Source organism: Coregonus clupeaformis, chromosome 26, assembly GCF_020615455.1.
Source record: "Coregonus clupeaformis isolate EN_2021a chromosome 26, ASM2061545v1, whole genome shotgun sequence".
Classification (NCBI taxonomy): domain Eukaryota; kingdom Metazoa; phylum Chordata; class Actinopteri; order Salmoniformes; family Salmonidae; genus Coregonus; species Coregonus clupeaformis.
In genome coordinates, this window is record NC_059217.1 from 50,455,706 (window position 1) to 50,483,633 (window position 27,928).

Here is a 27,928-nt window from a genome sequence, read left to right on the forward strand (position 1 = left end):
GAACACAAGTGCTAAATCCTCATATTCAGGGGGAATGCGCATTGCGGGCACTTGGTTCGGACTCTCTACCGAGGTCGCCCCTAAGGAAACACCTAGACATCTCCCTACACACTGGGCAGACCACTCCATAAGAGCCCTCTGTTGCCACGCAATGGTAGGATCATGGGCGCTTAACCAGGGAAGCCCCAGCACCACGGGATACGCAGGAGAGTCAATCAGATAAAACTGAATGATCTCCTCATGACCCCCCTGCGTCGTCATCTTAAGTGGTGCTGTGACTTCTCTGATCAACCCCGACCCCAACGGCCGGCTGTCTAGGGCATGAACAGGAAAGGGGGCTTCTACCGGCCGAAGGGGAATTCCTAACCTATAACAAAATGCACGATCAACAAAATTCCCAGCTGCGCCTGAATCTACTAGCGCCTTATGCTGGGAATGAGGTGCCACCTGTGGAAATCTCACAGGTATACACATGTGACCAACAGAGAGCTCTGGGTAAGTGGGGCGCCTACTCACCTGGAATGACTCCCCAGTGCGTGACCTGTTGTCCCCTCTCCCAGGAGACCCTCCCCAGCACCTGGCCGCGGTGTGTTTTTCACGGCCACAGTTGGTGCAGGGGATGGCCCCCCTCGGGCTCTCTCTCCTCCTCTCTCTAGCGCCAGCACCTCCGAGCTCCATGGGAATCGGCTCGGAGGTGCTGGAGGGTGGAATGGACGACCCCCACTCGGGACGTCCGCGGGTAGCCAGCAGGGTGTCGAGACGGATGGAGATGTCCACCAACTGGTCGAAGGATAGGTTGGTGTCCCTGCAGGCCAGCTCACGACGAACGTCCTCTCGTAGGCTACACCGGTAATGGTCAATGAGGACACTCTCATTCCACCCCGCATCCGCCGCTAGAGTCCGGAACTCCAGGGCGAACTCCTGTGCGCTCCTCTTCCCCTGTCGGAGGTGGAACAGAACTCCGCGTAGGTGATGGTAGCGGCGTCTATTCCCCTCCATTCGGCGTTGGCCCACTCCAACGCCTTGCCGGATAGACAGGAGATGAGGGCGGAGACGCTCTCGTATCTCAAGGGCGCTGGGTGTATGGTGGCCAGGTAGAGTTCCACCTGCAGGAGGAACCCCTGACACCCGGCTGCAGAACCATCATATGCCCTCGGGAGCGAGAGCCGAATGCCACTGGGTCCCGGTGCTGAGAGAGGAGGACTGGCCGTTGGTGACGGGATGGTGTGAGAAGGCGTGGGCACCTCTCCCGTAACCAACCGGCGCAGAGTGTTGGACACCTCGTTCATGACGGCCCCAAGTTGCCGGATCATGGTGTCTTGGTCGCTGATCCGATCCTCCAGCGACTTGGGTGCCGCCACTGCTCCTGCTGACTCCATACTGGTGTGTTGTTCTGTCAAGGCTGAGGTGTATGTGGTGTGGGAGTCAGGCGCAGGACACCGAAGCTAGTCCAACAAAGTTTACTGGTGAAACTACAAGGCAAAGATACAGTAAACGGCCTCAAGAAAAACCGAGGCGAGCTATACGCAAACTATGCGTAAAACAATAAACAATGAAACAGATACAAAACACGCAGCAATACGGACAGGCGAAAAACAACACACAACCTAACCAATACAACACAGGCAACTTATAGAACACGTAATCAGACACAAACGGACACAGGTGTGACAGACAGACAAAAGCAATCACACATAGAAACATTCAACGGTGGCAGCTAGTACTCCGGGGACGACGAACGCCGAAGCCTGCCCGAACTAGGAGGAGGAGCAGCCTCGGCAGAATCCGTGACAGAGTGTAATGTTTACTGTTAATATTTATTGTTTATTTCACTTTTGTTTACAATCTACTTCACTTCACGCCAGCTAAATGGCATATTATTATTATTATTACTTGCTTTGGCAATGTTAACATACGTTTCCCATGCCAATAAAGACCTGAAATTAAATTAAATTGAATTGAATTGAGAGAGAGAGAGAGAGAGAGAGAGAGAGAGAGAGAGAGAGAGAGAGAGAGAGAGAGAGAGAGAGAGAGAGAGAGAGAGAGAGAGAGAGAGAGAGAGAGAGAGAGAGAGAAGAGAGGGAGGAAGAGAGGGAGAGAGAGGCTGTAGAAACACATACACACACTCCACCACCACCACTCAGCGTTGCTCCCGCTGTCACGTTGAAGTTGGAGAGGCATTTCATTTCAAGGGCCATTAAGTCCTGTCTCCTCCTCATAGTGTAAAGAGCACCGTGAGATTCTACATTCTACGTCTCAGTAAAGAAAGAGACAAAAATAGCCTTGCCTCCCCTCTGAGCTCTACATCATACTCTGCCCTGCCCTCTACTAATACAACTGTAATTACACTCTTTATGAAGCTAATTTCCATTTGCTGCTGCCTGGCGTGGACCACTCAGCACTCACAAAAAGCATCATTATGTGGTGTCACTAACTGCCCTGTGTCCTCCAAAACCTGCACATAAATGCTATATATGCAGTTAAGAAAATGTTTGAGGGAAAAAGCCTGTTTTAGGAAAATAGGGAAAGTGAACCACAGAGAGTAAAAGCTGTTAGTGGTTCAGATTGGCAGGTTATGGCGGCTCTGTGGGAGACTGTTTTCACCCGCTGGTCTCTCCTCTCACACGCAATCCTCCTCCGTCCTCACACCTCGTCCTCATACAGGCTGGGATGGATCTGGGGCTAGCTTGTGTTTGGCCTCAAACTTTGTTTTCCCCTTTCTGTACGAGTCGGCACGTCAAGACTATCTGGAGGGGTGGATGAGCAATGAGCGATGGCGGTTGAGAGATAATTGAGGAATTCTATCAATCAATCACTGTATTATATTCGGAATGCCCCATGCACATATTTGGGATTCCATTGAATGAAATCAAAGAGAAGAAGACAGGAGAGAAGCCTCCTGTGGTGTGTACAGGAAATGAGACACAATCCACAATCCAGGAATAGAATGTTATTTAGCATAAAACACTCAAATTAGATTTCCCTTCTATGAGTTAATCTCTGTCCCCTTCATTTTGCCTCTCTCTTCACACACACAAACACACGCACACCGAGACACACTCATCATCTCTTCTTCAGCTCATGTGCTGACTTGAATGGACACTCTTGTTCAATTTAGTTCCATGGCCTTTCTGTTTATCTGCTCCTGGGATAGGGAGGTGGTCATGGGACTGTGCTCATGGAGCCAGACTCATGCTAGTCATATGAGCTTCAGGGCCTTCCCACCGCAACGAAAACAGGAAAGAAAGAGAGACGGAGAGGGAAGGTGCGGGAGGAGAGAGAACGTGTCTAGGAAGTGAGAGAGGAGGGAGAGGAAGATGGAGGATTTGAGATGGAGGGTCAGGGCCATGGCTGCTGTGTGTGTCCAGAGTTGCTGCTGGTGCTGTGTTGTGGTCGAAGAAGATGGAGAAAGAGGGGAGGAGAAGGAGGAGGGGAGGGAGGAGGAGCAAGAGGAGGAGGGAATGGAGGTGCCCCCATCTCCCAAGAGCAGGAGTGTCACGTCCTTACCATCTGCTGAGGTAGTAGTGAGCGTGTGTGTGTGTGTGTGTGTGTGTGTGTGTGTGTGTGTGTGTCTGTCTGTCTGATACTGCAGGCTTGGTTAGGGTGATGGCTGGTGCCACTGTGTTATTACTGTCAGTGTCCTTGGATTATCTAACTAACACTGAGAGTCATGATGCCAATGTTGTCATGACTTTAGGGATATCCCTCTGTCTGTCAGTGTGCCCTGTGCACACATCAATTAGGTTCAGTGAAACACTCCTGATAGGGAATTCTCTGTGGAAAAACGCTACCTCTGCATTGACAGTAACCTTTCCTCTCAGGGTTGCCAGGGATTCTTTCAGCTAGCTTGTGGGTTTTTGTTTTGATGCCAAAGCTGTAAACTTGGCTAGTGGGTAATGTGTTCTAGCTGACTAGCTACAGGATGGCCGGCTACAATAATAGATGTGTCATCACAACAGCGGGTTTCCTGTCTCTTTAGGCCCTGGAGGGATGTGAGGCCTTTGTCTCCTCCCACGCCTCTCCGCAACATTCAGAGAATCCACAACACACATTTTGCTGTGTCTAACAAATGTATTTTGGAAAAAGGCGCCGTCGACAGGAACAGAGGAACGGAGAGGAAAGCAATTGCATTGAGTAGCGTAGACCCTGACAGTGGTAGACGGGGGTGATGGATTATGGTCCCATGGGGCATCACAGGCCTCTGTATCAGCACAGCTCACATTGAAACGTCCTGTACTCTACTGTGACTAATACAAACTATTTACACTGAGTATACCAAACATTAGGAACACCTTTTGCCCTCAGAACAGCCTCAATTCATCGGGGCATGGACTCTACAAGGTGTCGAAAGCGTTCCACAGGGATGCTGGCCCATGTTGACTCCAATACTTCCCACAGTTGTGTCAAGTTGGCTGGATGTCCTTTGGGTGGTGGACCATTCTTGATACACATGTGAAACTGTTGAGTGTGAAAAACCCAGCAGTGTGGCAGTTCTTGACACAAACCAGTGCGCTTGGCATCTACTACCATACCCCGTTCAAAGGCACATTAATATTTTGTCTTGCCCATTCACTCTCTGACTGGCAGACATACACAATCCATGTCTCAATTGTCTCAAGGCTTAAAAATCCGTATTTATCCTGTCTCCTGCCCTGCATCTACACTGATTGAAGTGGATTTAACAAGTGACATCAATAAGGGATCATAGCTTTCACCTGGATTCACCTGGTCAGTCTATGTCATGGAAAGAGCAGGTGTTCTTAATATAATAAATAATAAATAATAATATGCCATTTAGCAGACGCTTTTATCCAAAGCGACTTACAGTCAGGCGTGCATACAAGGTGTATGCACGCATGTATGCTCAGTGTTCTCTGTATCTTTCATGTTGTTAGCTACAGTTGGTGGGGAGGCTGAGAAACTTTTCAACCCATAACAGTCTGCTCATATTGCCTCTTGTATCTGTCTTCCTGTGTCTCTGTCTCTCTTTCCTTTTTCTCTTTCTTTCTTTCTCTCTCTCTACTCTCTCTCTCTCTCTCTCTCTCTCTCTCTCTCTCTCTCTCTCTCTCTCTCTCTCTCTCTCTCTCTCTCTCTCTCTCTCTCTCTCTCTGACTCTCTCTCGTTCTCTGACTCTCTCTCTATCTGACTCTCTCGCTCTCTCTGACTCTCTCTCTCTGACTCTCTTTCTCTCTCTGACTCTCTTGCTCTCTGACTCTCTCTCTATCTGACTCTCTCTCTCTGACTCTCTCTCTCTCCAACTCTCTCTCTCTTTGACTCTCTCTTTCTCTCTCTCTGATTCTCTCTCTCTGATTCTCTCTCTCTCTGACTCTCTCTCTCTCTGACTCTCTCTCTCTCTCTCTTGTCTGTCATGTGTTTATTTGCATCCACCACTCTCTCTCTCCTGTCTGTCTCTCTATTCTCTCTCCTCCACCGGGCCAGTTGGATGAGGCAGACCCGTCCTACTCCAAGCCCCAGCCTCACTGGTTCCACACGCTGCAGGTCCGCAGGCTGACGGTCCAGAGAGAACGCAGCAACAGTGACCCTATGGGGGGGAAGAGTTTCGATCAGGAGTTCCAATGGGTGAGCACTGGGAAGGTTAGCCTTGTCCCAGATCTGTTATGATTACTATGGTGTGTGACAATGACTTTAGGATTTGGCAAGATAGTACAAACAGATCTAGGATCAGGCTAGGTGAGGTAGGTGGCACCTGGTTATGTCTGTAATGTACCTGCAGTTACCTCACTCTGTCAATATGAATATTGTAAAAAATGTTTGAGGTCAGCACCTTACCCCACCTAAAACATGTGTGTGTGTCCTCAGAAAACAGGCCTACAGTTTGGCACAGCTAACTCCTACCTGAACCTGGAGAAGCTAGGGGAAGGGACATACGCTACAGTCTACAAAGGAATCAGCCGGTCAGTATCAATCAATCAATCAGTTGTCATCAAATGCAGTAACCCGACCTTGACCCCAAAGAGCAAGTGGAATCTGAAGTCAGTACAGGTGCTATAAGCCAGACATTACCACAACTCAACACTGATGAACAGCTCAATAATTACGTTATCCACCCTGATAACATCCAATAGGTCAGTGTAGTTGTTCGTATATGACACATCTTTTATATTATCAAATAAAATAAAATTGTATTTGTCACATGCGCCGAATACAACAGGTGTAGGCCTTACCGTGAAATGCTTACTTACAAGCCCTTAACCAACAATGCAGTTCAAGAAATAGAGTTAAGAAAATATTTACTAAATAAACTAAAGGAAAGAATACACAATAAGATAACAATAACGAGGCTATTATCCCTACAAACCAAACCGCTATGTCAGCTGGTATTGATTTGACTGACCCTATTTGTCCTCTGTGCTGTTCGTTTGACTAAGGACAAGGTTTTTAGTGAACATCTATTGGATGGTTCTACACTAACGAGCACAGAGCACATAAAGCTTTTCACGGTGGTTTCACTTTATAAGGTCAAACAGCACACAGCCGAGGCTGCCAGAGGTTACGTCACAGATAGAACAATGAGACAGATATTTCACCGGATGTATAAATGTGAAGCATCCGCTTGGCGTTTCCACCTACTACCAAATATGGTAGTGAGAGGAAGCCCAGTGGCCAGCAGTGGGAGAAGATGGAACGAGAAGGATTTTGGCCGACATTCTGCAAATGTTCTCATCGATTAAACATTTGATCTCAATAAAGTATACGGTTCCCAAAAGTATAATCTGTTACGAATAGAGTGGACTAAGTTTTGTAGACTTAACCCTTTGCCAAAGTTGTAATTTTTTTTGCATTGTTTAGAAGGAGTGCAAAGGCAAATTTAGTTATTGCACACACGCACTTCACAGAGTAGGCGTTCCCTAACGGAAATATGCAAATGTATGCTAGAACACGCCAATAGGATCTCGCTAGCTTGTGCTTGGCTCTGCCCACCTCCTTGCTCTGCCCACAATGACTCATGTGTTCCTATTTGAAACGACAGGCTGTGGTCTGTCTTGCTTTAGTTATACAAATCTTTGGTTACATTTTGCTAGTGTTCAGGACAGAGAGCTTTATTAACTCATAAAGTCAGACTCCAGAAGACCAGGCAGAGAGCTTTATTAACTCATAAAGTCAGACTCCAGAAGACCAGGCAGAGAGCTGCCAAAAGCCACAGCTGCACTAAGATAAAACGTTTTTCGGTCGGGTAGGAGATGTGATTTGATTGGTTGGCAGCAATGCAGAAATGGAGGGTGAGGTTCTTTTGAGTTTTTCTTGACATTTACTGAGGTCATGAATTGTATCTCTCTGTTATAAATTATAATAGATGACTGTATTTGCCTGTATTTCTGTATTTGTCTGTATCCCCTCTCACCATAACTGAGCTGTGGTGTGTTCACTCTTTCTGTTACTCTCCTCTACTCTGCCCTCAGGATAAACGGGCACCTGGTGGCCTTGAAGGTGATTCGTATGAAGACTGAAGAAGGCGTACCATTCACTGCCATCCGAGAGGGTGAGAGAGCTTTTCCAGTAGGCACATACTGTAAAAGCAAAACAGGATTGATCCTTCGATGTCTCAGAGTACTCCCAGGAGATGAACTGAAGTGAAGTCATGTTAGCTTTAGCATGTTTAGGAGAATTGCATGTGCTTATCATATTCCATTTCCACTGTGAACGAAGTCAATTAGTATTAGCTCTGTGCCTGTCTCTCCAGCTTCCCTCCTGAAAGGCCTGAAACACGCCAACATTGTCCTGCTCCATGACATCATCCACACCAAAGAGGCACTCACATTTGTCTTTGAGTACGTACAAACAGACTTGGCTGAGTATATGAAGCAGCACCCAGGGGGCCTGCATTCCTACAATGTCAGGGTAAGTTCAATATTTGGATAAACAGAACCTCAACAAATACCATAACTTTTCCCTCTCACCCAAAAATCTTTACTCTACTCTTTCAATTGTTTTGATTGTTCACCATTGACCATACTCATCCTGCATGTCTGTCTGTCTGTCTGTCTGTCTGTCTGTCTGTCTGTCTGTCTGTCTGTCTGTCCATCAGATCTTCATGTTCCAACTGTTGCGGGGTCTGTCCTACATCCACGGTCGGAGGATCCTGCACCGGGACCTCAAACCCCAGAACCTGCTCATCAGCTACCTGGGGGAGCTCAAACTGGCTGACTTCGGTAACCCAAACCCTAGCTTCATGTCCACATTCTGGTTCAACCCTAACCTCAACCCTAACCCTAACCCTAGGTTCATGTCCACATCCCGGTTCAACCCTAACCCTAGCCTCAACCACAACCCTAACCTAGCTTCATGTCCACTTCCCGGTTCAAACCTAACCCTAGCCTCAACCACAACCCTAATCCTAGCTTCATGTCCACATCCTGGTTCAACCCTAACCCTAGCTTCATGTCCAAATCCTGGTTCAACCCTAACCCTAGCCTCAACCACAACCCTAAACCGAGCCAACCCCCCCACACCCTCTTAAGTTCCTGCTTGTCCATTGTCCAACTATCCTCTGAAGAAGCCTATAGTGGCAAAACGTCAGGAGCACTATTTCTTAAAAGTGTACAGTCCCCTAACCTAACCCACATGTGTTATTTGGGCATGTATGCAGGTGGTATTATATCTATGTTATATGTGGTATTGTGTTCATGTTATAACAATATGGTTTTGTCTGTATCCACTAGGGCTGGCCCGGTCCAAGTCCATCCCGTGCCAGACCTACTCGTCTGAGGTGGTGACTATGTGGTACCGGCCTCCTGATGTCCTCCTGGGTTCCACTGATTACTCCACTGCTCTGGACATCTGGTGAGTGGACTGGACATATCAGGACATACAATATCCCATATTTGGACAGGGTCTGAACATCCGCCATATCCAGCCATCCTGCAGGCAAGGTTGCAATAACATCATTTCAATCAGCTTTTTCCCACTGGGCAGCCAGTTCTGAACCCACCATCATTGAACCAGAATACCACTGGACCACACTGATCTAGAGACTACATAACTACTTAGACCACTGTGTCATGGTGCTTTCAAGACAACTGGCAACTCTGGAAAAAAACGAGGTCAAATCATGACGTCAGTGAGCTTCAGGTCGGAAAGTCAGAGCTCTAGAAAGATGCGTGAGTTTCCGACTTGGAGTTCCGAGTTGGATGACCGTTCAAACCGATTTTTCCTAGTCAGAGCTGTTTTTTTTTCTGAGTTCCCAGTTGTCTTGAACGCACTGAAGTCGGAAGTCAGAGATTTCCTAGTTCCCAGTTCCCAGTTGTTTTGAACACGGCATCAGTGGTGGTGTTAGAGTAGCTGTCATTAGTGTTGCCATTAGTACTCTCCTACAGAGTTAGTTACCTCAGGTTGGCTCAGAGAATGTTGCGTGTTCAGAAGAGTTTAACCTCTTGGCCTTGGTCTAACGATGGTTCGGTGCCATACTGAAAAACAAACGTTTAGAGTTGCTCTCCTAAGCAAAATATTATTTCCCCCCAGAGTTAAAGGAATTTTGTACTAATGAATAGCATAAGCGTTGGTATAAACCATCCTGTGCGTTAATGTTAACGATATCTAGGCAGGTTTCTATTTGACCTTTCCAAATAGAAGAGATTGGGACCACATGTTGTTTAAGGACTTTGAATACAAAGAGAAATGTACCGACAGGGTTAGTATTTTAATAGCGATAATCAAATGTGTTGGCCATAACCAAGGTATTTGCTTGCATGTTGTTTATTTTGGAAGGTTTTCATATTTTTACCAAGGATACGTTTTTGAATTCATCCTCTTTTTTACGCTATGTTTTGCCTTCTAGGAATAGACTGCTCAGGATAATAAACCTACCCTTAGTTTTTACCAAATGAGTTCGCTTATTGTGCCGATTATGAAGTACTGAAGAAAGATGTCCGTACTTCTCCCTCTTTTCACTGGTTATTAAATAACTCTCTCAATCCTGTGTTGTCTTCCAGGGGAGCTGGATGCATCTTCATTGAGATGCTTCAGGGGACACCAGCCTTTCCAGGGGTGGCAGACATCTTTGAGCAGCTGCAGAAGATATGGGCTGTGAGTAGGATCCCCCTTCACTCGTTTCAATGGCATCATCCTCTCTACACTCTTAGAGAAAAAGGTGCTATCTAGAACCTTAACGGGTTCTTCGGCTGTCCCCGTAGGAGAACCCTTTGAAGAACCATTTTGGGTTCCAGGTAGAACCGTTTTGGGTTCCATGTAGAACCTTTCTATGGCGGGTTCTACATGGAACTCAAAAGGGTTCTACCTCAAACCCAAAAGGGTTCTACCTGGAACCCAAAAGGGGTTTTCCTATGGGGACAGCCAAAGAACCCCTTTGGAAGCCTTTTTTCTAAGAGTGTAGATCCACAATAACTAGTACAGATGACGGTTGATGGCTCTCTCTGGACCCTTTCTGTCTGTCTGCAGGTCGTAGGGGTCCCGACTGAGGAGACGTGGCCAGGAGTGAACGAGCTGCCCAACTTCAGGCCAGGTCAGAACCACTTCATCCCTACTCTTTCATCCTCCTCCTCCCTCATGACTATTACAATAATCCAATCTATGTGCTGCTGAGAAAATACAGTCATTCCCATAGGGTCAGAGAAAGGTCAGGGAGGGATTCGTTTGGTTAATCTACATTCTAATCTACACACTAAATAAAGCACAACATAAACCACAGCAGACTAGACTCATGGTTTGCTGTGTGGCTCATCTCTAACCACTAGGGGGCAGCAGAAGTCAACGAGATACATTTTTATTGGGATGTATGGGACTGTCTATGGTCCGACTTTTGCTTTCCAGACTCGTGGCATTTACGGCAGCTGTGGGAAGAGAGTACTTTTGCTCTTTCTAATGCACTGTGGTTCAAGAGAGTTGAGATGCTTGACGTGTGGCCGACAAACACACCTGCGAGAGGAGTCAGTGTGAAGGCTATGTGTGGGAGTTAACTATTTGGTCTGAGAGAGAATGATGCCAGGAAGAGGAAAGACCTTCAAATGGACCTCCAGACTGTGTGGTTTTGGACAGAGCACTACTCCTCTGACTCGCCTATGCTGATCTCTCACTTTCACCTTGTAAACCGAGCTCAACGACACCATACACAGATGTGTGTACTTATCAGTCTTTTATATTCTTCAATCCAACCCTGAGATTTAAACCTCATGCTGAGTTGAACCTGAGTCAGCCTGTGTCTTCCCACTCTTCCAGTAATGGGCTACAAAGGGAGTTCAAGGGTGACGTATTTCACAGCTGACTGTGTGTGTGTGTGTGTGTGTGTGTGTGTGTGTGCGTGCGTGTGTGTTTAACTATAATTGTGGGGACCAGAAGTAAACTAACAAAAATTTGACCAACTGGGGACATTTTGTTAGTCCCCACAAGTTAAAATGCTATTTCTAGCGAGATTAGGGTTAAGGTTAGAATTAGTGTTAGGGTTAGAATTAGAGTTAGGAGCTAGGGTTAGTTTTAGGGTTAGGATTAGGAGCAAGGGTTAGGGTTAGGTTTAGGGTTAAGGTTACGTTTTGGGGTTAAGGTTAGGTTTTCAAATGAAATCAAATTTTATTGGCCACATACAGTGGGGAAAAAAGGTATTTAGTCAGCCACCAATTGTGCAAGTTCTCCCACTTAAAAAGATGAGAGAGGCCTGTAATTTTCATCATAGGTACACGTCAACTATGACAGACAAAATTAGAAAACAAAATCCAGAAAATCACATTGTAGGATTTTAAATGAATTTATTTGCAAATGATGGTGGAAAATAAGTATTTGGTCAATAACAAAAGTTTCTCAATACTTTGTTATATACCCTTTGTTGGCAATGACACAGGTCAAACGTTTTCTGTAAGTCTTCACAAGGTTTTCACACACTGTTGCTGGTATTTTGGCCCATTCCTCCATGCAGATCTCCTCTAGAGCAGTGATGTTTTGGGGCTGTCACTGGGCAACACAGACTTTCAACTCCCTCCAAAGATTTTCTATGGGGTTGAGATCTGGAGACTAGCTAGGCCACTCCAGGACCTTGAAATGCTTCTTACGAAGCCACTCAATGCCCTTGCTGATGGAAGGAGGTTTTCACTCAAAATCTCACGATACATGGCCCCATTCATACTTTCCTTTACACGGATCAGTCGTCCTGGTCCCTTTGCAGAAAAACAGCCCCAAAGCATGATGTTTCCACCCCCATGCTTCACAGTAGGTATGGTGTTCTTTGGATGCAACTCAGCATTCTTTGTCCTCCAAACACGACGAGTTGAGTTTTTACCAAAAAGTTATATTTTGGTTTCATCTGACCATATGACATTCTCCCAATCCTCTTCTGGATCATCCAAATGCACTCTAGCAAACTTCAGACGGGCCTGGACATGTACTGGCTTAAGCAGGGGGGACACGTCTGGCACTGCAGGATTTGAGTCCCTGGCGGCGTAGTGTGTTACTGATGGTAGGCTTTGTTACTTTGGTCCCAGCTCTCTGCAGGTCATTCACTAGGTCCCCCCGTGTGGTTCTGGGAGTTTTGCTCACCGTTCTTGTGATCATTTTGACCCCACGGGGTGAGATCTTGCGTGGAGCCCCAGATCGAGGGAGATTATCAGTGGTCTTGTATGTCTTCCATTTCCTAATAATTGCTCCCACAGTTGATTTCTTCAAACCAAGCTGCTTACCTATTGCAGATTCAGTCTTCCCAGCCTGGTGCAGGTCTACAATTTTGTTTCTGGTGTCCTTTGACAGCTCTTTGGTCTTGGCCATAGTGGAGTTTGGAGTGTGACTGTTTGAGGTTGTGGACAGGTGTCTTTTATACTGATAACAAGTTCAAACAGATGCCATTAATACAGGTAACGAGTGGAGGGCAGAGGAGCCTCTTAAAGAGGAAGTTACAGGTCTGTGAGAGCCAGAAACCTTGCTTGTTTGTAGGTGACCAAATACTTATTTTCCACCATAATTTTCAAATAAATTCATTAAAAATCCTACAATGTGATTTTCTGGAAAACATTTTCTCAATTTGTCTGTCATAGTTGACGTGTACCTATGATGAAAATTACAGGCCTCTCTCATCTTTTTAAGTGGGAGAACTTGCACAATTGGTGGCTGACTAAATATTTTTTTCCCCACTGTACATATTTAGCAGATGTTATTGCAGGTGTAGCGAAAAGCTTGTGTTCCTAGCTCCAACAGTGCAGTAGTATCTACCAATTCACAACAATACACACAAAACTAAAAGTAAAATAATAGAATTAAGAAATATATACAGTGAGGGAAAAAAGTATTTGATCCCCTGCTGATTTTGTACATTTGCCCACTGACAAAGAAATGATCAGTCTATAATTTTAATGGTAGGTTTATTTGAACAGTGAGAGACAGAATAACATCAACAAAATCCAGAAAAACGCATGTCAAAAATTTTATAAATTGATTTGTATTTTAATGAGGGAAATAAGTATTTGACCCCCTCTCAATCAGAAAGATTTCTGGCTCCCAGGTGTCTTTTATACAGTTTGTTACCTGTATGAAAGACACCTGTTCACAGAAGCAATCAATCAATCAGATTCCAAACTCTCCACCATGGCCAAGACCAAAGAGCTCTCCAAGGATGTCAGGGACAAGATTGTAGACCTACACAAGGCTGGAATGGGCTACAAGACCATCGGCAAGCAGCTTGGTGAGAAGGTGACAACAGTTGGTGCGCTTATTCGCAAATGGAAGAAACACAAAATAACTGTAAATCTCCCTCGGCCTGGGGCTCCATGCAAGATCTCACCTCGTGGAGTTGCAATGATCATGAGAACGGTGAGCAATCAGCCCAGAACTACACGGGAGGATCTTGTCAATGATCTCAAGGCAGCTGTGACCATAGTCACCAAGAAAACAATTGGTAACACACTACGCCGTGAAGGACTGAAATCCTGCAGCGCCCGCAAGGTCCCCCTGCTCAAGAAAGCACATATACAGGGCCGTCTGAAGTTTGCCAATGAACATCTGAATGATTCATAGGAGAACTGGGTGAAAGTGTTGTGGTCAGATGAGACCAAAATCGAGCTCTTTTGCATCAACAACTCGCCGTGTTTGGAGGAGGAGGAATGCTGCCTATGACCCCAAGAACACCATCCCCACCGTCAAACATGGAGGTGGAAACATTATGCTTTGGGGGTGTTTTTCTGCTAAGGGGACAGGACAACTTCAACCTATCAAAGGGACGATGGACGGGGCCATGTACCGTCAAATCTTGGGTGAGAACCTCCTTCCCTCAGCCAGGGCATTGAAAATGGGTCGTGGATGGGTATTCCAGCATGACAATGACCCAAAACACACGGCCAAGGCAACAAAGGAGTGGCTCAAGAAGAAGCACATTAAGGTCCTGGAGTGGCCTAGCCAGTCTCCAGACCTTAATCCCATAGAAAATCTGTGGAGGGAGCTGAAGGTTTGAGTTGCCAAACGTCAGCCTCGAAACCTTAATGACTTGGAGAAGATCTGCAAAGAGGAGTGGGACAAAATCCCTCCTGAGATGTGTGCAAACCTGGTGGCCAACTACAAGAAATGTCTGACCTCTGTGATTGCCAACAAGGGTTTTGCCACCAAGTACTAAGTAATGTTTTGCAGAGGGGTCAAATACTTATTTCCCTCATTAAAATGCAAATCAATTTATAAAATTTTTGACATGTGTTTTTCTGGATTTTGTTGTTGTTATTCTGTCTCTCACTGTTCAAATAAACCTACCATTACAATTATAGACTGATAATTTCTTTGTCAGTGGGCAAACGTAAAAAATCAGTAGGGGATCAAATACTTTTTTCCCTCACTGTAAATATTAGGACGAACAATGTCTGAGTGGCATTGACGTAAATACAGTAGAGTACAGTATATACATATGAAATGAGTAAAACAGTATGTAAACATTATTAAAGTGACTAGTGTTCCATTTAAAGTGACCAGTGATTCCATGTCTATGTACATAGGGCAGCAGCCTCTAAGGTGCAGGGTTGAGTAACCAGGTGGTAGCCGGTAGTGACAGTGACTAAGTTCAGGGCAGGGTACTGGGTGGAGGCCGGCTAGTGATGGCTATTTAACAGTCTGATGGCCTTGAGATAGAAGCTGTTTATCAGTTTCTCGGTCCCAGCTTTGATATACCTGTACTGACCTCGCCTTCTGGATGATAGCGGGGTGAACAGGCCGTGGCTCGGGTGGTTGATGTCCTTGATGATCTTTTTGGCCTTCCTGTGACATCGGGTGCTGTAGGTGTCCTGGAGGGCAGGCAGTGTGCCCCCGGTGATGTGTTGGGTAGACCGCACCACCCTCTGGAGAGCCCTGCGATTGCGGGCGGTGCAGTTGCCGTACCAGGCGGTGATACAGCCAAACAGGATGCTCTCAATTACATCTGTAAAAGTTTGTGAGGGTCTTAGGCGCCAAGCCAAATTTCTTCAGCCTCCGGAGGTTGAAGAGGCGCTGTTGCGCCATCTTCACCACACTGTCTGTGTGGGTGGACTATTTCAGATTTCATTGATGTGTACGCCGAGGAACTTGAAGCTTTTCACCTTCTGCACTGCGATCCCGTCGATGTGAATAGGGGTGTGCTCTCTCTGTTTTCTCCTGAAGTCCACTATTAGCTCCTTAGTTTTGTTGATGTTGAGGGAGAGGTTATTTTCCTGGCCCCATTCCACCATGGCCCTCACCTCCTCCCTGTAGGCTGTCTCGTCATTGTTGGTAATCAGGCCTACTACTGTTGTGTCGTCTGTAAAGTTGATGATTGAGTTGGAGGTGTGTGTGGCCATGCAGTCATGAGGGAACAGGGAGTACAGGAGGGGGCTGAGCACGCACCCTTGTGGAGCCCCTCTGTTGAGGATCAGCACATTGGAGGTGTTGTTTCCTACCTTCACCACCTGGGGGCGGCCCGTCAGGAAGTCCAGGACCCAGTTGCACAGGGCAGGGTTCAGAGCCAGGGCCCCGAGCTTAATGATGAGCTTGGAGGGTACTATGGTGTTGAAGGCTGAGCTATAGTCAATGAACAGCGTTCTTACATACAGTTGAAGTCGGAAGTTTGCATACACCTTAGCCAAATACATTTAATCTCAGTTTTTCACAATTCCTGACATTTAATCCTAGTAAAAATTCCCTTTCTTAGGTCAGTTAGGATCACCACTTTATTTTAAGAATGTGAAATGTCAGAATAATAGTAGAGAGAATGATTTATTTCAGCTTTTATTTCTTTCATCACATTCCCAGTGGGTCAGAAGTTTACATACACTCAATTAGTATTTGGTAGCATTGCCTTTAAATTGTTTAACTTGGGTCAAACGTTTCAGGGAGCCTTCCACAAGCTTCCCACAATAAGTTGGGTGAATTTTGACCCATTCCTCCTGATAGAGCTGGTGTAACTGAGTCAGGTTTGTAGGCCTCCTTGCTCGCACATGCTTTTTCAGTTCTGCCCACACATTTTCTATAGGATTGAGGTCAGGGCTTTGTGATGGCCACTCCAATACCTTGACTTTGTTGTCCTTAAGCCATTTTGACACAACTTTGGAAGTATGCTTGGGGTCGTTGTCCATTTGGAAGACCCATTTGCGACCAAGCTTTAACTTCCTGACTGATGTCTTGAGATGTTGCTTCAATATATCCACATCATTTTCCTTCCTCATGATGCCATCTATTTTGTGAAGTGCTCCCTCCTGCAGCAAAGCACCCCCACAGCATGATGCTGCCACCCCCGTGCTTCACGGTTAGGATGGTGTTCTTTGGCTTGCAAGCAACCCCCATTTTCCTTCAAACATAACAATGGTCATTATGGCCAAACAGTTCTATTTTTGTTTCATCAGACCAGAGGGCATTTCTCCAAAAAGTACGATCTTTGTCCCCCATGTGCAGTTGCAAACCGTAGTCTGGCTTTTTTATGGCGGTTTTGGAGCAGTAGCTTCTTCCTTGTTGAGCGGCCTTTCAGGTTATATCGATATAGGACTTGTTTTTACTGTGGATATAGATACTTTTGTACCTGTTTCCTCCAGCATCTTCACAAGGTCCTTTGCTGTTGTTCTGGGATTGATTTGCACTTTTCGCACCAAAGTACATTCATCTCTAGGAGACAGAACACGTCTCCTTCCTGAGCGGTATGACGGCTGCGTGGTCCCATGGTGTTTATACTTGCATACTATTGTTTGTACAGATGAACGTGGTACCTTCAGGCATTTGGAAATTGCTCCCAAGGATGAACCAGACTTGTGGAGGTCTACAATTTCTCTTCTGAGGTCTTGGCTGATTTCTTTTAATTTTCCCATGATTTCAAGCAAAGAGGCACTGAGTTTGAAGGTAGGCCTTGAAATACATCCACAGGTACACCTCCAATTGACTCAAATGATGTCAATTAGCCTATCAGAAGCTTCTAAAGCCATGACATCCTTTTCTGGACTTTTCCAAGCTGTTTAAAGGCACAGTCAACTTAGTGTATGTAAACTTCTGACCCACTGGAATTGTGATACAGTGAATTATAAGTGAAATAATCTGTCTTTAAACAATTGTTGGAAACATTACTTGTGTCATGCACAAAGTAGATGTCGTAACCGACTTGCCAAAACTATAGTTTGTTAACAAGAGATTTGTGGAGTGTTTGAAAAACGAGTTTTAATGACTCCAACCTAAGTGTATGTAAACTTCCGACTTCAACTGTAGGTATTCCTCTTGTCCAGATGGGATAGGGCAGTGTGCAGTGTGATGGCGATTGCATCGTCTGTGGATCTATTGGGGCGGTATACAAATTGAAGTGGGTCTAGGGTGTCAGGTAAGGTGGAGTTGATATGATCCTTAACTAGCCTCTCAAAGCACTTAATGATGACAGAAGTGATTACTACGGGGCGATAGTCATTTAGTTCAGTTACCTTTGCTTTCTTGGGTAAAAGAACAATGGTGGACATCTTGAGGGTTAAGGTTAGGGTTAGGGGTTAGGGAAAATAGGATTTTGAAGGATTGAATTGTGTGTCCCCACAAGGTTAGTTATACAAGACTGTGTGTGTGTAATGTGCTGCAGCTGCAGACAAGATGGGTTACTCTCCGTCTCTGCTAATTCCTCCCCTACAAGACCCATAGGAGTTCAAAACCTCAGACTGTTAAAGTCTTAAAGTTGCTCACCAAACATGAATAAATAAACATAAGATTAATAAATGCTGAATAAATGCATAGATGAATCTCCCAACTACACAGTGGGTCCTGTCTGCGCTGCCCCATGCAGTTCAATAAGGGCTCTGACATTTGTTGGGGGTGATGAGATGGGGAGAGAAGGGGCTAGTAGAAAGGGCTGGCAGTAAAAAGTTTAGTATAAAATATGTGTAAAGCAAACCGAGCAGTGAGGTTGGGACATGAGAAGACGTCCACACCAGAGTATGTGAGCAGAGCGAGGAGTGGAGCCCAATTTGACTGGAGCATGGAGCAAGATTCTCAAAGGCTGGAGCGTCAAACTTCTCGCCCGCTCCAATTTCGCTCCAGTAGCACTCACTTCACGAGCTCACGGCATGCCCGGCCCAGCATGCATTTGTAGTCTACTTGTGTGCTGCTATAGCCCCTTGCTTTAGCTACTGTCATGGAGTTCCCTAAATATTTTCATGAAGAAACTGATAAAACAAACAGGTGCTAAATCAAATTGACTTACAAAGATGAGTATCAAGAGCAAGAGAGGGAATGCGGTGATATAGTGTCCACAACTAAAGAATCATTGTGGAATATGAAAAGACACCATATCCCAAAAGCATGCTATGTGCACATGCTAAAAGAAAGGAATGAGGTGGGTAGATAACTAAGTGTATCATTGTAGCAAAGTATTTATAAACCAAAAATCAGATCTCTTAAACATTTCGTTCATTTTCGTTCTATTATCTATACAATTGGCCATAATTGATTTTGGCCCAATAGGCCTGGCATATTCCCACGTTCAAGGAGCTTTACGTTTTCATTGGGTTATTTTGCCTAAAAACCTTTAGGCCAACCTATAGAAAAATAAAAATAAAACTCTGCATCTCTGCCCAGCCTGGCAAGAGTGGCCAAAGGGTGTTTAGCATCCAAAGTGTCTCTGCAAGTGTGGAGAATATATTCTCCACTGCTGGCCGGCTCCCCAGGCACCATCGCATGAACCTAAAGCCAAACTCGTGTTTCAAAAAATGAATTCTTAACCTGAATTCAAAGGCACTAATAAGTCATTTTTTCATTTAATTTGTAAGTAAGTCACAGCCTATATGCGCAATTAATAGACTATAATGATTTAATAAAATAAAATGTTGTTTAAATGCTGAGCAGTTTATGTCCCTACCAGCCTATTGTGTCGCACTGGCAAATGCTTCACAGTGTATTTCTTTGTAGGCTATAGCCTTGAAATAATTGAAATAATATAGCCTAAATAATTCCTTTTCATTCCTTCTTAGGCTCCCTGTCTGGCTCCTGACCTATTTAGAGTGTTTATATGCTGTTTAATATGAAATGTAGCCTATTTGAAATGATGTTTGCATTCACCTTTTCATGTTTATTCAAATAATTTTCATTCAAATCCATATGGTTTGGTTTCAATACTTATAAACCAATTGGTAGGTCAAGGTTGTCACAAAAACAGATGGGTGTTGGTTAAATTGTGATTTTAATGAATGGAGCGGATTTGGAGCATCAGTTTTTTTTTCTGTAAGCACGAATTGGTTTCTAGAGGAGCGGTAGGAAAGCACATGGAGCGCCCCGCTCAACCAACCGCTCAACTCCGCTCACATGCTCTGGTACACACACACACACACACACACACACACACACACACACACACACACACACACACACACACACACACACACACACACACACACACACACACACACACACAGACACACACACACACACAGGCAGGCAGGAGGGTGAGCCAGACAGCTTTCTCTGCCGTGTGTGTGTGGTGGGCAATCTGGGCATGAAGGATGGCTGGACTTAGAACCTCTGTGTCTGACAGCTATAGACTCAAACATATTGTACCACTCTGCTGTGTTTGGGATGGAGAACGAGCTGACATAGGGAGAAAACAGCAGTGTGTGTGTGAGAGAGAGCGAGCGAGTGCAGGCGTGTGCACATGCACGTTACTGTGGTGTTTTAGGACACCCATGACCCTGAGTATCTCCCCCTCTCCCCCTCCTCCCTCTCTCCCCCCCTGGCTAGCTCCCTACCTGGCCCCCTGACTGCTGCTGGCACCGCTGGGCCTCTCCAGATGTGGGAGCTGAATGGACCAATAGATAAAGACCTGGGCAGTTTTTAGCAGGGCAGAGCGGGTGGCCAGCACAGAACAGGGAGAGGGCAAGGAGGGAAGAGAAGGGAGGATGGAAAATTGGGAAAATATTCCTTCAGTGACCTGACTGGCCAGGGGAAAGTGATAGCTAGACTGTACTATAGAGAATGCTTGTCTAAAAATGTATGTGTTTGTTTATGCACCGTTGCACCCTGGGGGAGAGACTGAGTGCATACATTTCTTTAAAAAATTAGTTTTTATTTTGAACAGTTGAATCTCCACGGTTCACTGTTAATTCATCATGGAGCGTCGGGGCTGTCCAAGGCATCGGCTATCCAACCGTTAAAACACTCTCATTAAAACTCTACACCAGGGCCCAGAAACCACAAATTGCGATCAGTAGTGCCAAAGCATGTTTCACTTAGTCTCACCGCCAGGATACCATAGCTGTAGCATTAATCATCAAAGAGAACAGGTCTACTTTACCGTAAGTTTACACAGATATTTGTTTTTTAGTGTCCTGTGGGCTGACCACATCACTGCTCCATCTTGCATGCCTTTGCAGCCATAGTTGCAAGCCAAACATTTCCTAACTAACCTGCTTGGGCTGGAACTCCTCTTCCCACAGAATGGTTTCGACCATGTGAGCCCCAGCAATTCAGGAATGTTTGGAAAAGGTACAGTGAAATCAGTTTGTTCAGTATTCTGTCAATACTATGAGTTTGTGAATATGTTTAATATGTCTTGCAGATCTGTTAACTTGTGCATATTTGTATAATGAGTCTCAGCAACCTGCAAATGTGAACATTTGATACAAATATTATTCCGCTCCAGTATAGAAGTTAGTGTAGAGGTAGAGTTTGAATACATGTGTACATAGTATAGAGTATGGAACTCCGTTTTGGACGGCTGTGTGTGTTTGCCCATTCCATTGCCTCAGGTTGGGGAGGGGAAGGGGAGGGTGGGCCAGAGGTGGGCAGTTAGCCCTATGGTAACAGGAGATTCTTTGTCTGGCCAGGCGCGTCTCCCCCATCCTCCCCCCTGCCTCCCCCTTCCTCCCCCTTCCTACCAACATGGTGACATCTGACCCAACACAGCTCTGCTCCTGTACCAACCCACCGGGGGGCCAGATACACACACACGGGGACGCACACACACACACACACACACAGTCGGGTTATGGGAGAGAGAGGATGTCTGGAGTAGTCTCTGACTCGCTGTCATAACAAATATGAGACACACTCAACAGTCTATAACACACTAATGCAGTCTAGTCTAAAAGAAATCACTCTGAAATAGGAAAACACATTACTAGGAATATGGATCTAATGGATTTAAATGAGAGACAGTGAGGAAGGGAGAGAAAGAGAGAGAGAATGGGGGATAAGAAAGAGAGAATCCTCATGGTCATCAAAGTCAGTCCTGCTGCACAGCACATGAGAGAAAGAGAGATAGCGGGGGAGAGAGAGAGAGAGAGAGAGAGAGAGAGAAGAGAGAAGGGGGGGGCGGGAGGAAGAAAAGGGGGAGGCTCAGATAGAGAAAAAGGAAAATGGGTGTTTGAGCGAGACTCAGGGGAGTTATGGTGTGATTTTTAATGCAGGTCTCTCCCCCTCTCTCCTGCCCATCCCCCCCCCCCCCCTTCTCCCCCGCCCATCTCCCCCTCTCTCTCTTGTTCTAGCCATGGATTTAATTAAATAGACCCCCTGTTGGGACCAAATGCTATTTTCTCCAAATACATGAACACTGTCAGAAAAAGACACACAGAAATAACAGATAATTACATTGTGAAATAAAAAGGGGGGGGGGGGGAATTGCTTGCAGGCCAGGAGGGAAAATTGACTTGAATTAATGCAAATGACTGAGAAGTGTGGCTGGGTTGTTGTTATATGTCTAATGGCTATGGATATAAAATAATTTACATACAGTATGTGTATCTATTGGGGATTGTGTGTGTGTGTGTGTGTGTGTGTGTGTGTGTGTGTATCTCTAATAGTCACCTCTGCTTCCCCTGCAGACTGTCCCAGTTGCCCTATAAGACAGAGGACCTGGCCCAGCTGATTCTGAAGACCATCCCACGAGACCGCATCTCAGCCCAGGATGCACTGCAGCACCCCTATTTCAACACGCTACCGCCCCCCATCATGCAGCTACGAGACAGTGAGTGTGTGTGTGTGTGTGTGGGTGTGTGTGTGTCACTACACCATAACATATCAGTCTATCTAGGCAATAAGAATATGTGTGTTTTGTCACAGCAATAACAGTCACGTGATGAATAATGTGGTGTGTGTGTTTGTCTGTGTGTGTACACACGTGGGAGATTAAGCATGTGTTTGTACGTGGGCGTGCGTATTCATGTACATATTTTTCCCTCCTCTGAATCCCCCCATCAATATTCACAGTTTCTCCCTCCCAGTGAGAGAGATTGGCTCTCCGTTGCACTAAACTCCAGTGCAGTTTGTCACTTAAACAGTCTACCCATCCGACGCATGATTAAAGACACAAGCTTCCTACTGTGAGCACAGATGGTTCCTTTGAAAAGATCAGACTGTCTCCACAGCTCTCGGGTGGCTAAATATATATATATTAGGAAAATGAATGTATAAGTAAGCAAAGTTGCATTGCATTTGAAGTCTCTCTCCACCAGTCTGTCTATTGCTCAGACAGTCTGCCTGGTTTGGTTTAAACATAGATGTGTTTTTCAAGGGCATAGACATAATATTCAGTGAACAGACGAAGAGTACAGGGAGTACTAGGATAGATATTAGTGAAATGTAGGAATGTATTAGATAAATGAATAAAACCTAATGGGATACAGTGTTTGATCTGGTCAAGCAGTAGGCTTCCAGCTGAATGTGTCTTACATACACATGCTGGCAGATGCACACGCAGGAGCACACACACACACACACACACACTCTGTTCGTTCGATAATGAGCCATCATTACTGCTACTAGTCTGCATGGCATCCCAGACAGGGAGAAGAGACAGTAGGGGAGAGACATACATTAACAGAGCGGAGAAGGAGAATGAGGAACGAGAGAGCAACTGAGAGAGAGAGAGAGAGAGAGAGAGAGAGAGAGAGAGAGAGAGAGAGAGAGAGAGAGAGCAACTAAGAAGCGAAAGAGCGTGGGGAGAGAAGGTTCTCTCCAGGATGATCAAACTTATTTTAATGAGGCCATGTCTCGGCAGGGCAGAAGTGAGAAGGCCTATGGTCGCCATGTCGACAACACTGAGTACCCCTTTTACTTTCACACAATGTATCACCATAGAACTTGAACAATGGCGAGCAGCGTCAAATGTTGAGAAGAGAAGTCATTGTAGTTGTTAGGGATGGGGCTCTAGCTGGACTGTGGACGACCGCACCCAACATCAGGTGCCTATGAGAGGCCCCTTGATCACCTCCTAGCTAGTAGCCAGGAAGTCTGGAAGAAGGGCGTGGTGGTGTTTAAGTTATAAGCTGTCTGAGCTGCCATGATCAGTATCTGTCAGACCAACTGCCCTATAAGGCTTCTCCAGGAGTCAGTGTGGGAGATGTTAATATTTATGTTACTGTTGGTGAAGTGGCTGAGTAACTTTTTCACCTGAGTAACTTTTTATAATGTTGTGAACCCGTAAGAGTTGCCTGTCTCTCTCTCTCTCTCCCTCTGTATCTGTCTCTCTCTCTCTCTCTCTCTCCCCCCCCCCCCACCCCACTCTCTCTCTCTCAGCTGTATCAGTCTTCAAGGTCCCCGGAGTGAGGCTGGAGACAGAGGTGAAGGATATCTTCAGTCCTAGTCGAAGGATCAGACCTTCCCCGCTGGTGCCCTTGGCTAAGTGCTGGTGATAGTGGGCCTCTACCCCCCTGGGCTTGGCCCCTACCCCCAGGCCCCCAGGCCCCCAGCCCTGGCTGCAGGCTAGAACACCACCTGATCAGGATGGAGAGGCATGAGGCTTCACACACACAACACTTACCTACACCACCAGCGTCCTCCACCAACCTCTGCTCTTGACTCCACCCAGCATTCCTCAGTCAGAGTTCCCATGTTGTAAGAAGACAGGAGAGAAGAGGGAGGGGTTGAATGGTACCTGGTAGGGGTTGAATGGTACCTATCACATATTAGATGACGTCAGAAGTACCGTATGTACTGTATATACTCTATATCTGAGACCCCATGTCTGTTGTTGGTGGCAACGGAAAGCTACGCAATGTCTAAGAGAACTGTCAGGTAGCTCAGAACTACTCAACACATTCCTCCTGCTAAACCACCTCCTCCTGCTTCCTCCTCCTTCTCCTCCTTCTCCTACTCCTCATCAGCTGGTTTACCTCTTCCTCCTCCTCCTTTTTCTCCTTCTCAGAGCGTCTCCTTGGACTCCCTATACTCTCTCTGCCTCCTCCTAAATGTACATTGAGATTTAATGATGACGATAGGTTTGTTTTGAAGATGAGTGTTTTATTTTGTACTGCCAAAACATGCATATATTATATACCTCTTATGTTAATCAGGTCCTTGTGGACCATGATTGTTCTTTTGCACAGCATGCAGGTGGGTATCCCTGCAACAGAATGACTGTGACGGTTGTGTGTACACTGTTGTGTTGTGTGTACACTGTAATTCACGTTGTATTGTACCGTGAAACTTCCTCATTAACACCCTATATAGCATATTTTTCATTCGGCAATCTTGTGATGTCCACTCTTCAATTGTCTATGCTTGGGTGCAGCTTGCCTTTAGAATGTGTGTGTGTGTGTTTTTGTGAGAATGAGTGAAGGAGTGTGTGAGTCAATAAATGTTGCAGTTATGGTATTGTGTGTTATTTTCTGATATATACATATAGAACTGCCTGCAGGTCTTCATATCATATTTCATTTGTTGTATTCCCTTACAAGCTACACTATATATACAAAGTATGTGGACACCCCTTCAAATTAGTGGGTTCGGCTATTTCAGCCACACCTGTTGCTGACAGGTGTATAAAATCGAGCACACAGCCATGCAATCTCCATAGACAAACATTGGCAGTAGAATGGCCTACCTGAAGAGCGCAGTGACTTTCAACGTGGCACCGTCAAAGGAGGCCATCTTTCCAACAAGTCAGTTTGTCAAATTTCTGCCCTGCTAAAGCTGCCCCGGTCAACTGTAAGTGCTGTTATTGTGAAGTGGAAACATCTAGGAGCAACAACGGCTCAACCACGAAGTGGTAGGCCACACAAGCTCACAGAACGGGGCCGCCGAGTGCTGAAGGGCGTAGCACGTAAAAATCGTCGGCCCTCAGTTGCAACACTCACTACCGAGTTCCAAACTGCCTCTGGAAGCAACGTCAGCACAATAATTGTTCGTCGGGAGCTTCATGAAATGGGTTTCCTTGGCCGAGCTGCCGCACACAAGCCTAAGATCACCTGGGCAATGCCAAGTGTTGGCTGGTGTGGTGTAAAGCTTGCCACCATTGGACTCTGGAGCAGTGGAAATGCATTCTCTGGAGTGATGAGTCACGCTTCACCATCTGGCAGTCCGACGGACATATCTGGGTTTGTCGGATGCCATGAGAACGCTACCTGCCCCAGTGCATAGTGGCAACTGTAAAGTTTAGTGGAGGAGGAATAATGGTCTGGGGCTGTTTTTCAGTGTAGGGAAATCTTAACGCTGCAGCATACAATGACATTCTAGGTGATTCTGTGTTTCCAACTTTGTGGCAACAGATTGGAGAAGGCCCTTTCCTGTTTCAGCATGACAATGCCTCCGTGCACAAAGCGAGGTCCATACAGAAATGGTTTGTTGAGATCGGTGTGGAAGAACTTGACTGGCCTGCACAGAGCCCCGACCTCAACCCCATCGAACACCTTTGGGATGAATTGGAACACAAACTGCGAGCCAGGCCTAATCACCCAACATCAGTGTCCGACCTCACTAATACACTTGTGGCTGAATGGAGTCCACGCAGCAATGTTCCAACATCGAGTGGAAAGCCTTCCCAGAAGAGTGGAGGCTGTTATAGCAGCAAAGGGGGGACCAGCTCCATATTAATGCCCATGATTTTGGAATTAGACGTGTCCACATACTTTTGGTCATGTAGTGTATATTGTTGTAAATGGATTTTGTCCTTCCTGTCATCCTCCCCTTCTTTCATGAACTTATACAGATGTTTGTAGTATGGCAACAGTGTTGTTTTGTGAAGTGACTACATTCCTAGGAGGCTCCTCCAGTCGTACAGACTCCATGCATTATCATCAGACTGACCATCTCTCCTCTAAGACTGCAAGTCTGGACCTCTGAGGACTGACTGCTGCAGGGCCTCAGCTGGTATGTAATCTACCACTACCCCATGTTCTAACTCTAGTATACTGTAAAAAAAAAAAAAACTGAAGACAAAGGACTGGGCTGGTATGAGACGGAATGTGTGTGTGTGTGAGAGAGATAGATAGAGGGCAGAGAGAAAGGTGTGTGTGTGTGTGTGTGTGTGTGTGCACACATCTGTGTGTGTGTGAGAGATAGATAGAGAGCAGAGAGAAAGGTGTGAATTTAATAAAAATAAAAGTTGTAAAACATTGAAAAAGTGATCATTTTTAGATAAAACTATACTAAATATATTCATGTCACCAAATAATTGATTAAAACACACTGTTTTGCAATGAAGGTCTACAGTAGCCTCAACAGCACTCTGTAGGGGAGCACCATGGTGTAGCCGGAGGACAGCTAGCTTCCATCCTCCTCTTGGTAAATTGACTTCACTTAGAAAGAAGAGGAAAGGATGACTTAACGTTATGAAACGTGAAAAAGTGACCCAACCGGTGCGACAACGCACAACACAGTGCGAAAATACACATGAAAAGCGCACGCAGTCGATCGGGACAAGCCAACAACGAGAGAAAATAGACCATACAGAGGCAGTCTGACAACAAACAATCAAAAAGACCCAAACACACGAATAAAAAGGGAACAATTAAGACACAAATAGGACAGAGAAAAAAGAAAAAAAGGTGGCAGCTAGACTGCTGCCCGAAAAGGAAGAGGAGCAGCCTCGGCCGAAACCGTGACAAATACAAAACCTAGTAGGCTCTTGGTTCTTACCCCCTTCCATAGACTTACACAGTAATTATGACAACTTCCGGAGGACGTCCTCCAACCTATCAGAGCTCTTGTAGCATGAACTGACATGTTGTCCACCCAATCAAAGGATCAGATAATTAATCTAGTACTGAAAGCATAAGCTACAGCTAGCTAGCTAGCACTGCAGTGCATAAAATGTGGTGAGTAGTTGACTCAAAGAGAGAGAAAGACAATAGTTGAACAGTTTTGAACAATTAATTAATTTCTTCAAAAATGAAGGAGAAACAAGCGAGAGAGAGAGAGATTGTCATTTTTTCAGTTTCACATACTTAGCTAGCAAATGCAGCTGGCTAACTTTAGTTTAGTTACTCAAACACCCGGCTCAAACAGAGGGATGATATGTTAGTTAGCTGGCTATGACTATCCAACACAACAATGGAACCAAGTCAAGGTAAGCTTTTGGTTTTTAAATATACTGCCACCGGGGCCCGCCAGTGTAACTGCTTACAGACTATACACTGTAACGTGACTGCATGATTGTAGCGGGTTTACTAACACATGAGTTGTATTAGCTATGTTGACTAGGACGTTACTTTAGCTAATATGGGGACAATGATGTAGGCTGTGTGTAGCGGTTATGATATGGTTTGGCTTGGGAAGGTTTTTTCGCCTGGTCACATACAGCTGATGTGTTGTTCACTGA

The 27,928-nt window shown here is 45.6% G+C and overlaps 1 protein-coding gene across 3 annotated transcripts in view; it reads left to right on the plus strand.

Moving 5' to 3' along the window:
• Positions 1-24,984, plus strand: part of cdk15 (cyclin-dependent kinase 15) — a 38,778-nt gene extending 13,794 nt beyond the window's left edge. The window contains exons 1-12 of one of the 3 annotated variants that reach the window (XM_041850006.2): positions 3,296-3,518; positions 5,440-5,580; positions 5,821-5,915; positions 7,422-7,501; positions 7,703-7,860; positions 8,048-8,171; positions 8,682-8,802; positions 9,951-10,044; positions 10,417-10,480; positions 20,829-20,877; positions 22,215-22,357; positions 23,908-24,984. In XM_041850006.2, coding sequence (XP_041705940.1) covers positions 3,318-3,518; positions 5,440-5,580; positions 5,821-5,915; positions 7,422-7,501; positions 7,703-7,860; positions 8,048-8,171; positions 8,682-8,802; positions 9,951-10,044; positions 10,417-10,480; positions 20,829-20,877; positions 22,215-22,357; positions 23,908-24,023 — 1,386 coding nt within the window. In that variant the 5' untranslated portion in view covers positions 3,296-3,317 and the 3' untranslated portion in view covers positions 24,024-24,984. Of the gene's footprint in view, positions 1-3,295; positions 3,519-5,439; positions 5,581-5,820; positions 5,916-7,421; positions 7,502-7,702; positions 7,861-8,047; positions 8,172-8,681; positions 8,803-9,950; positions 10,045-10,416; positions 10,481-20,828; positions 20,878-22,214; positions 22,358-23,907 lie in introns of those variants that run through there. The other 2 variants (XM_041850007.2, XM_041850008.2) reach the window with 2 other exon arrangements.
• The last annotated feature ends 2,944 nt before the right edge of the window (positions 24,985-27,928 follow it).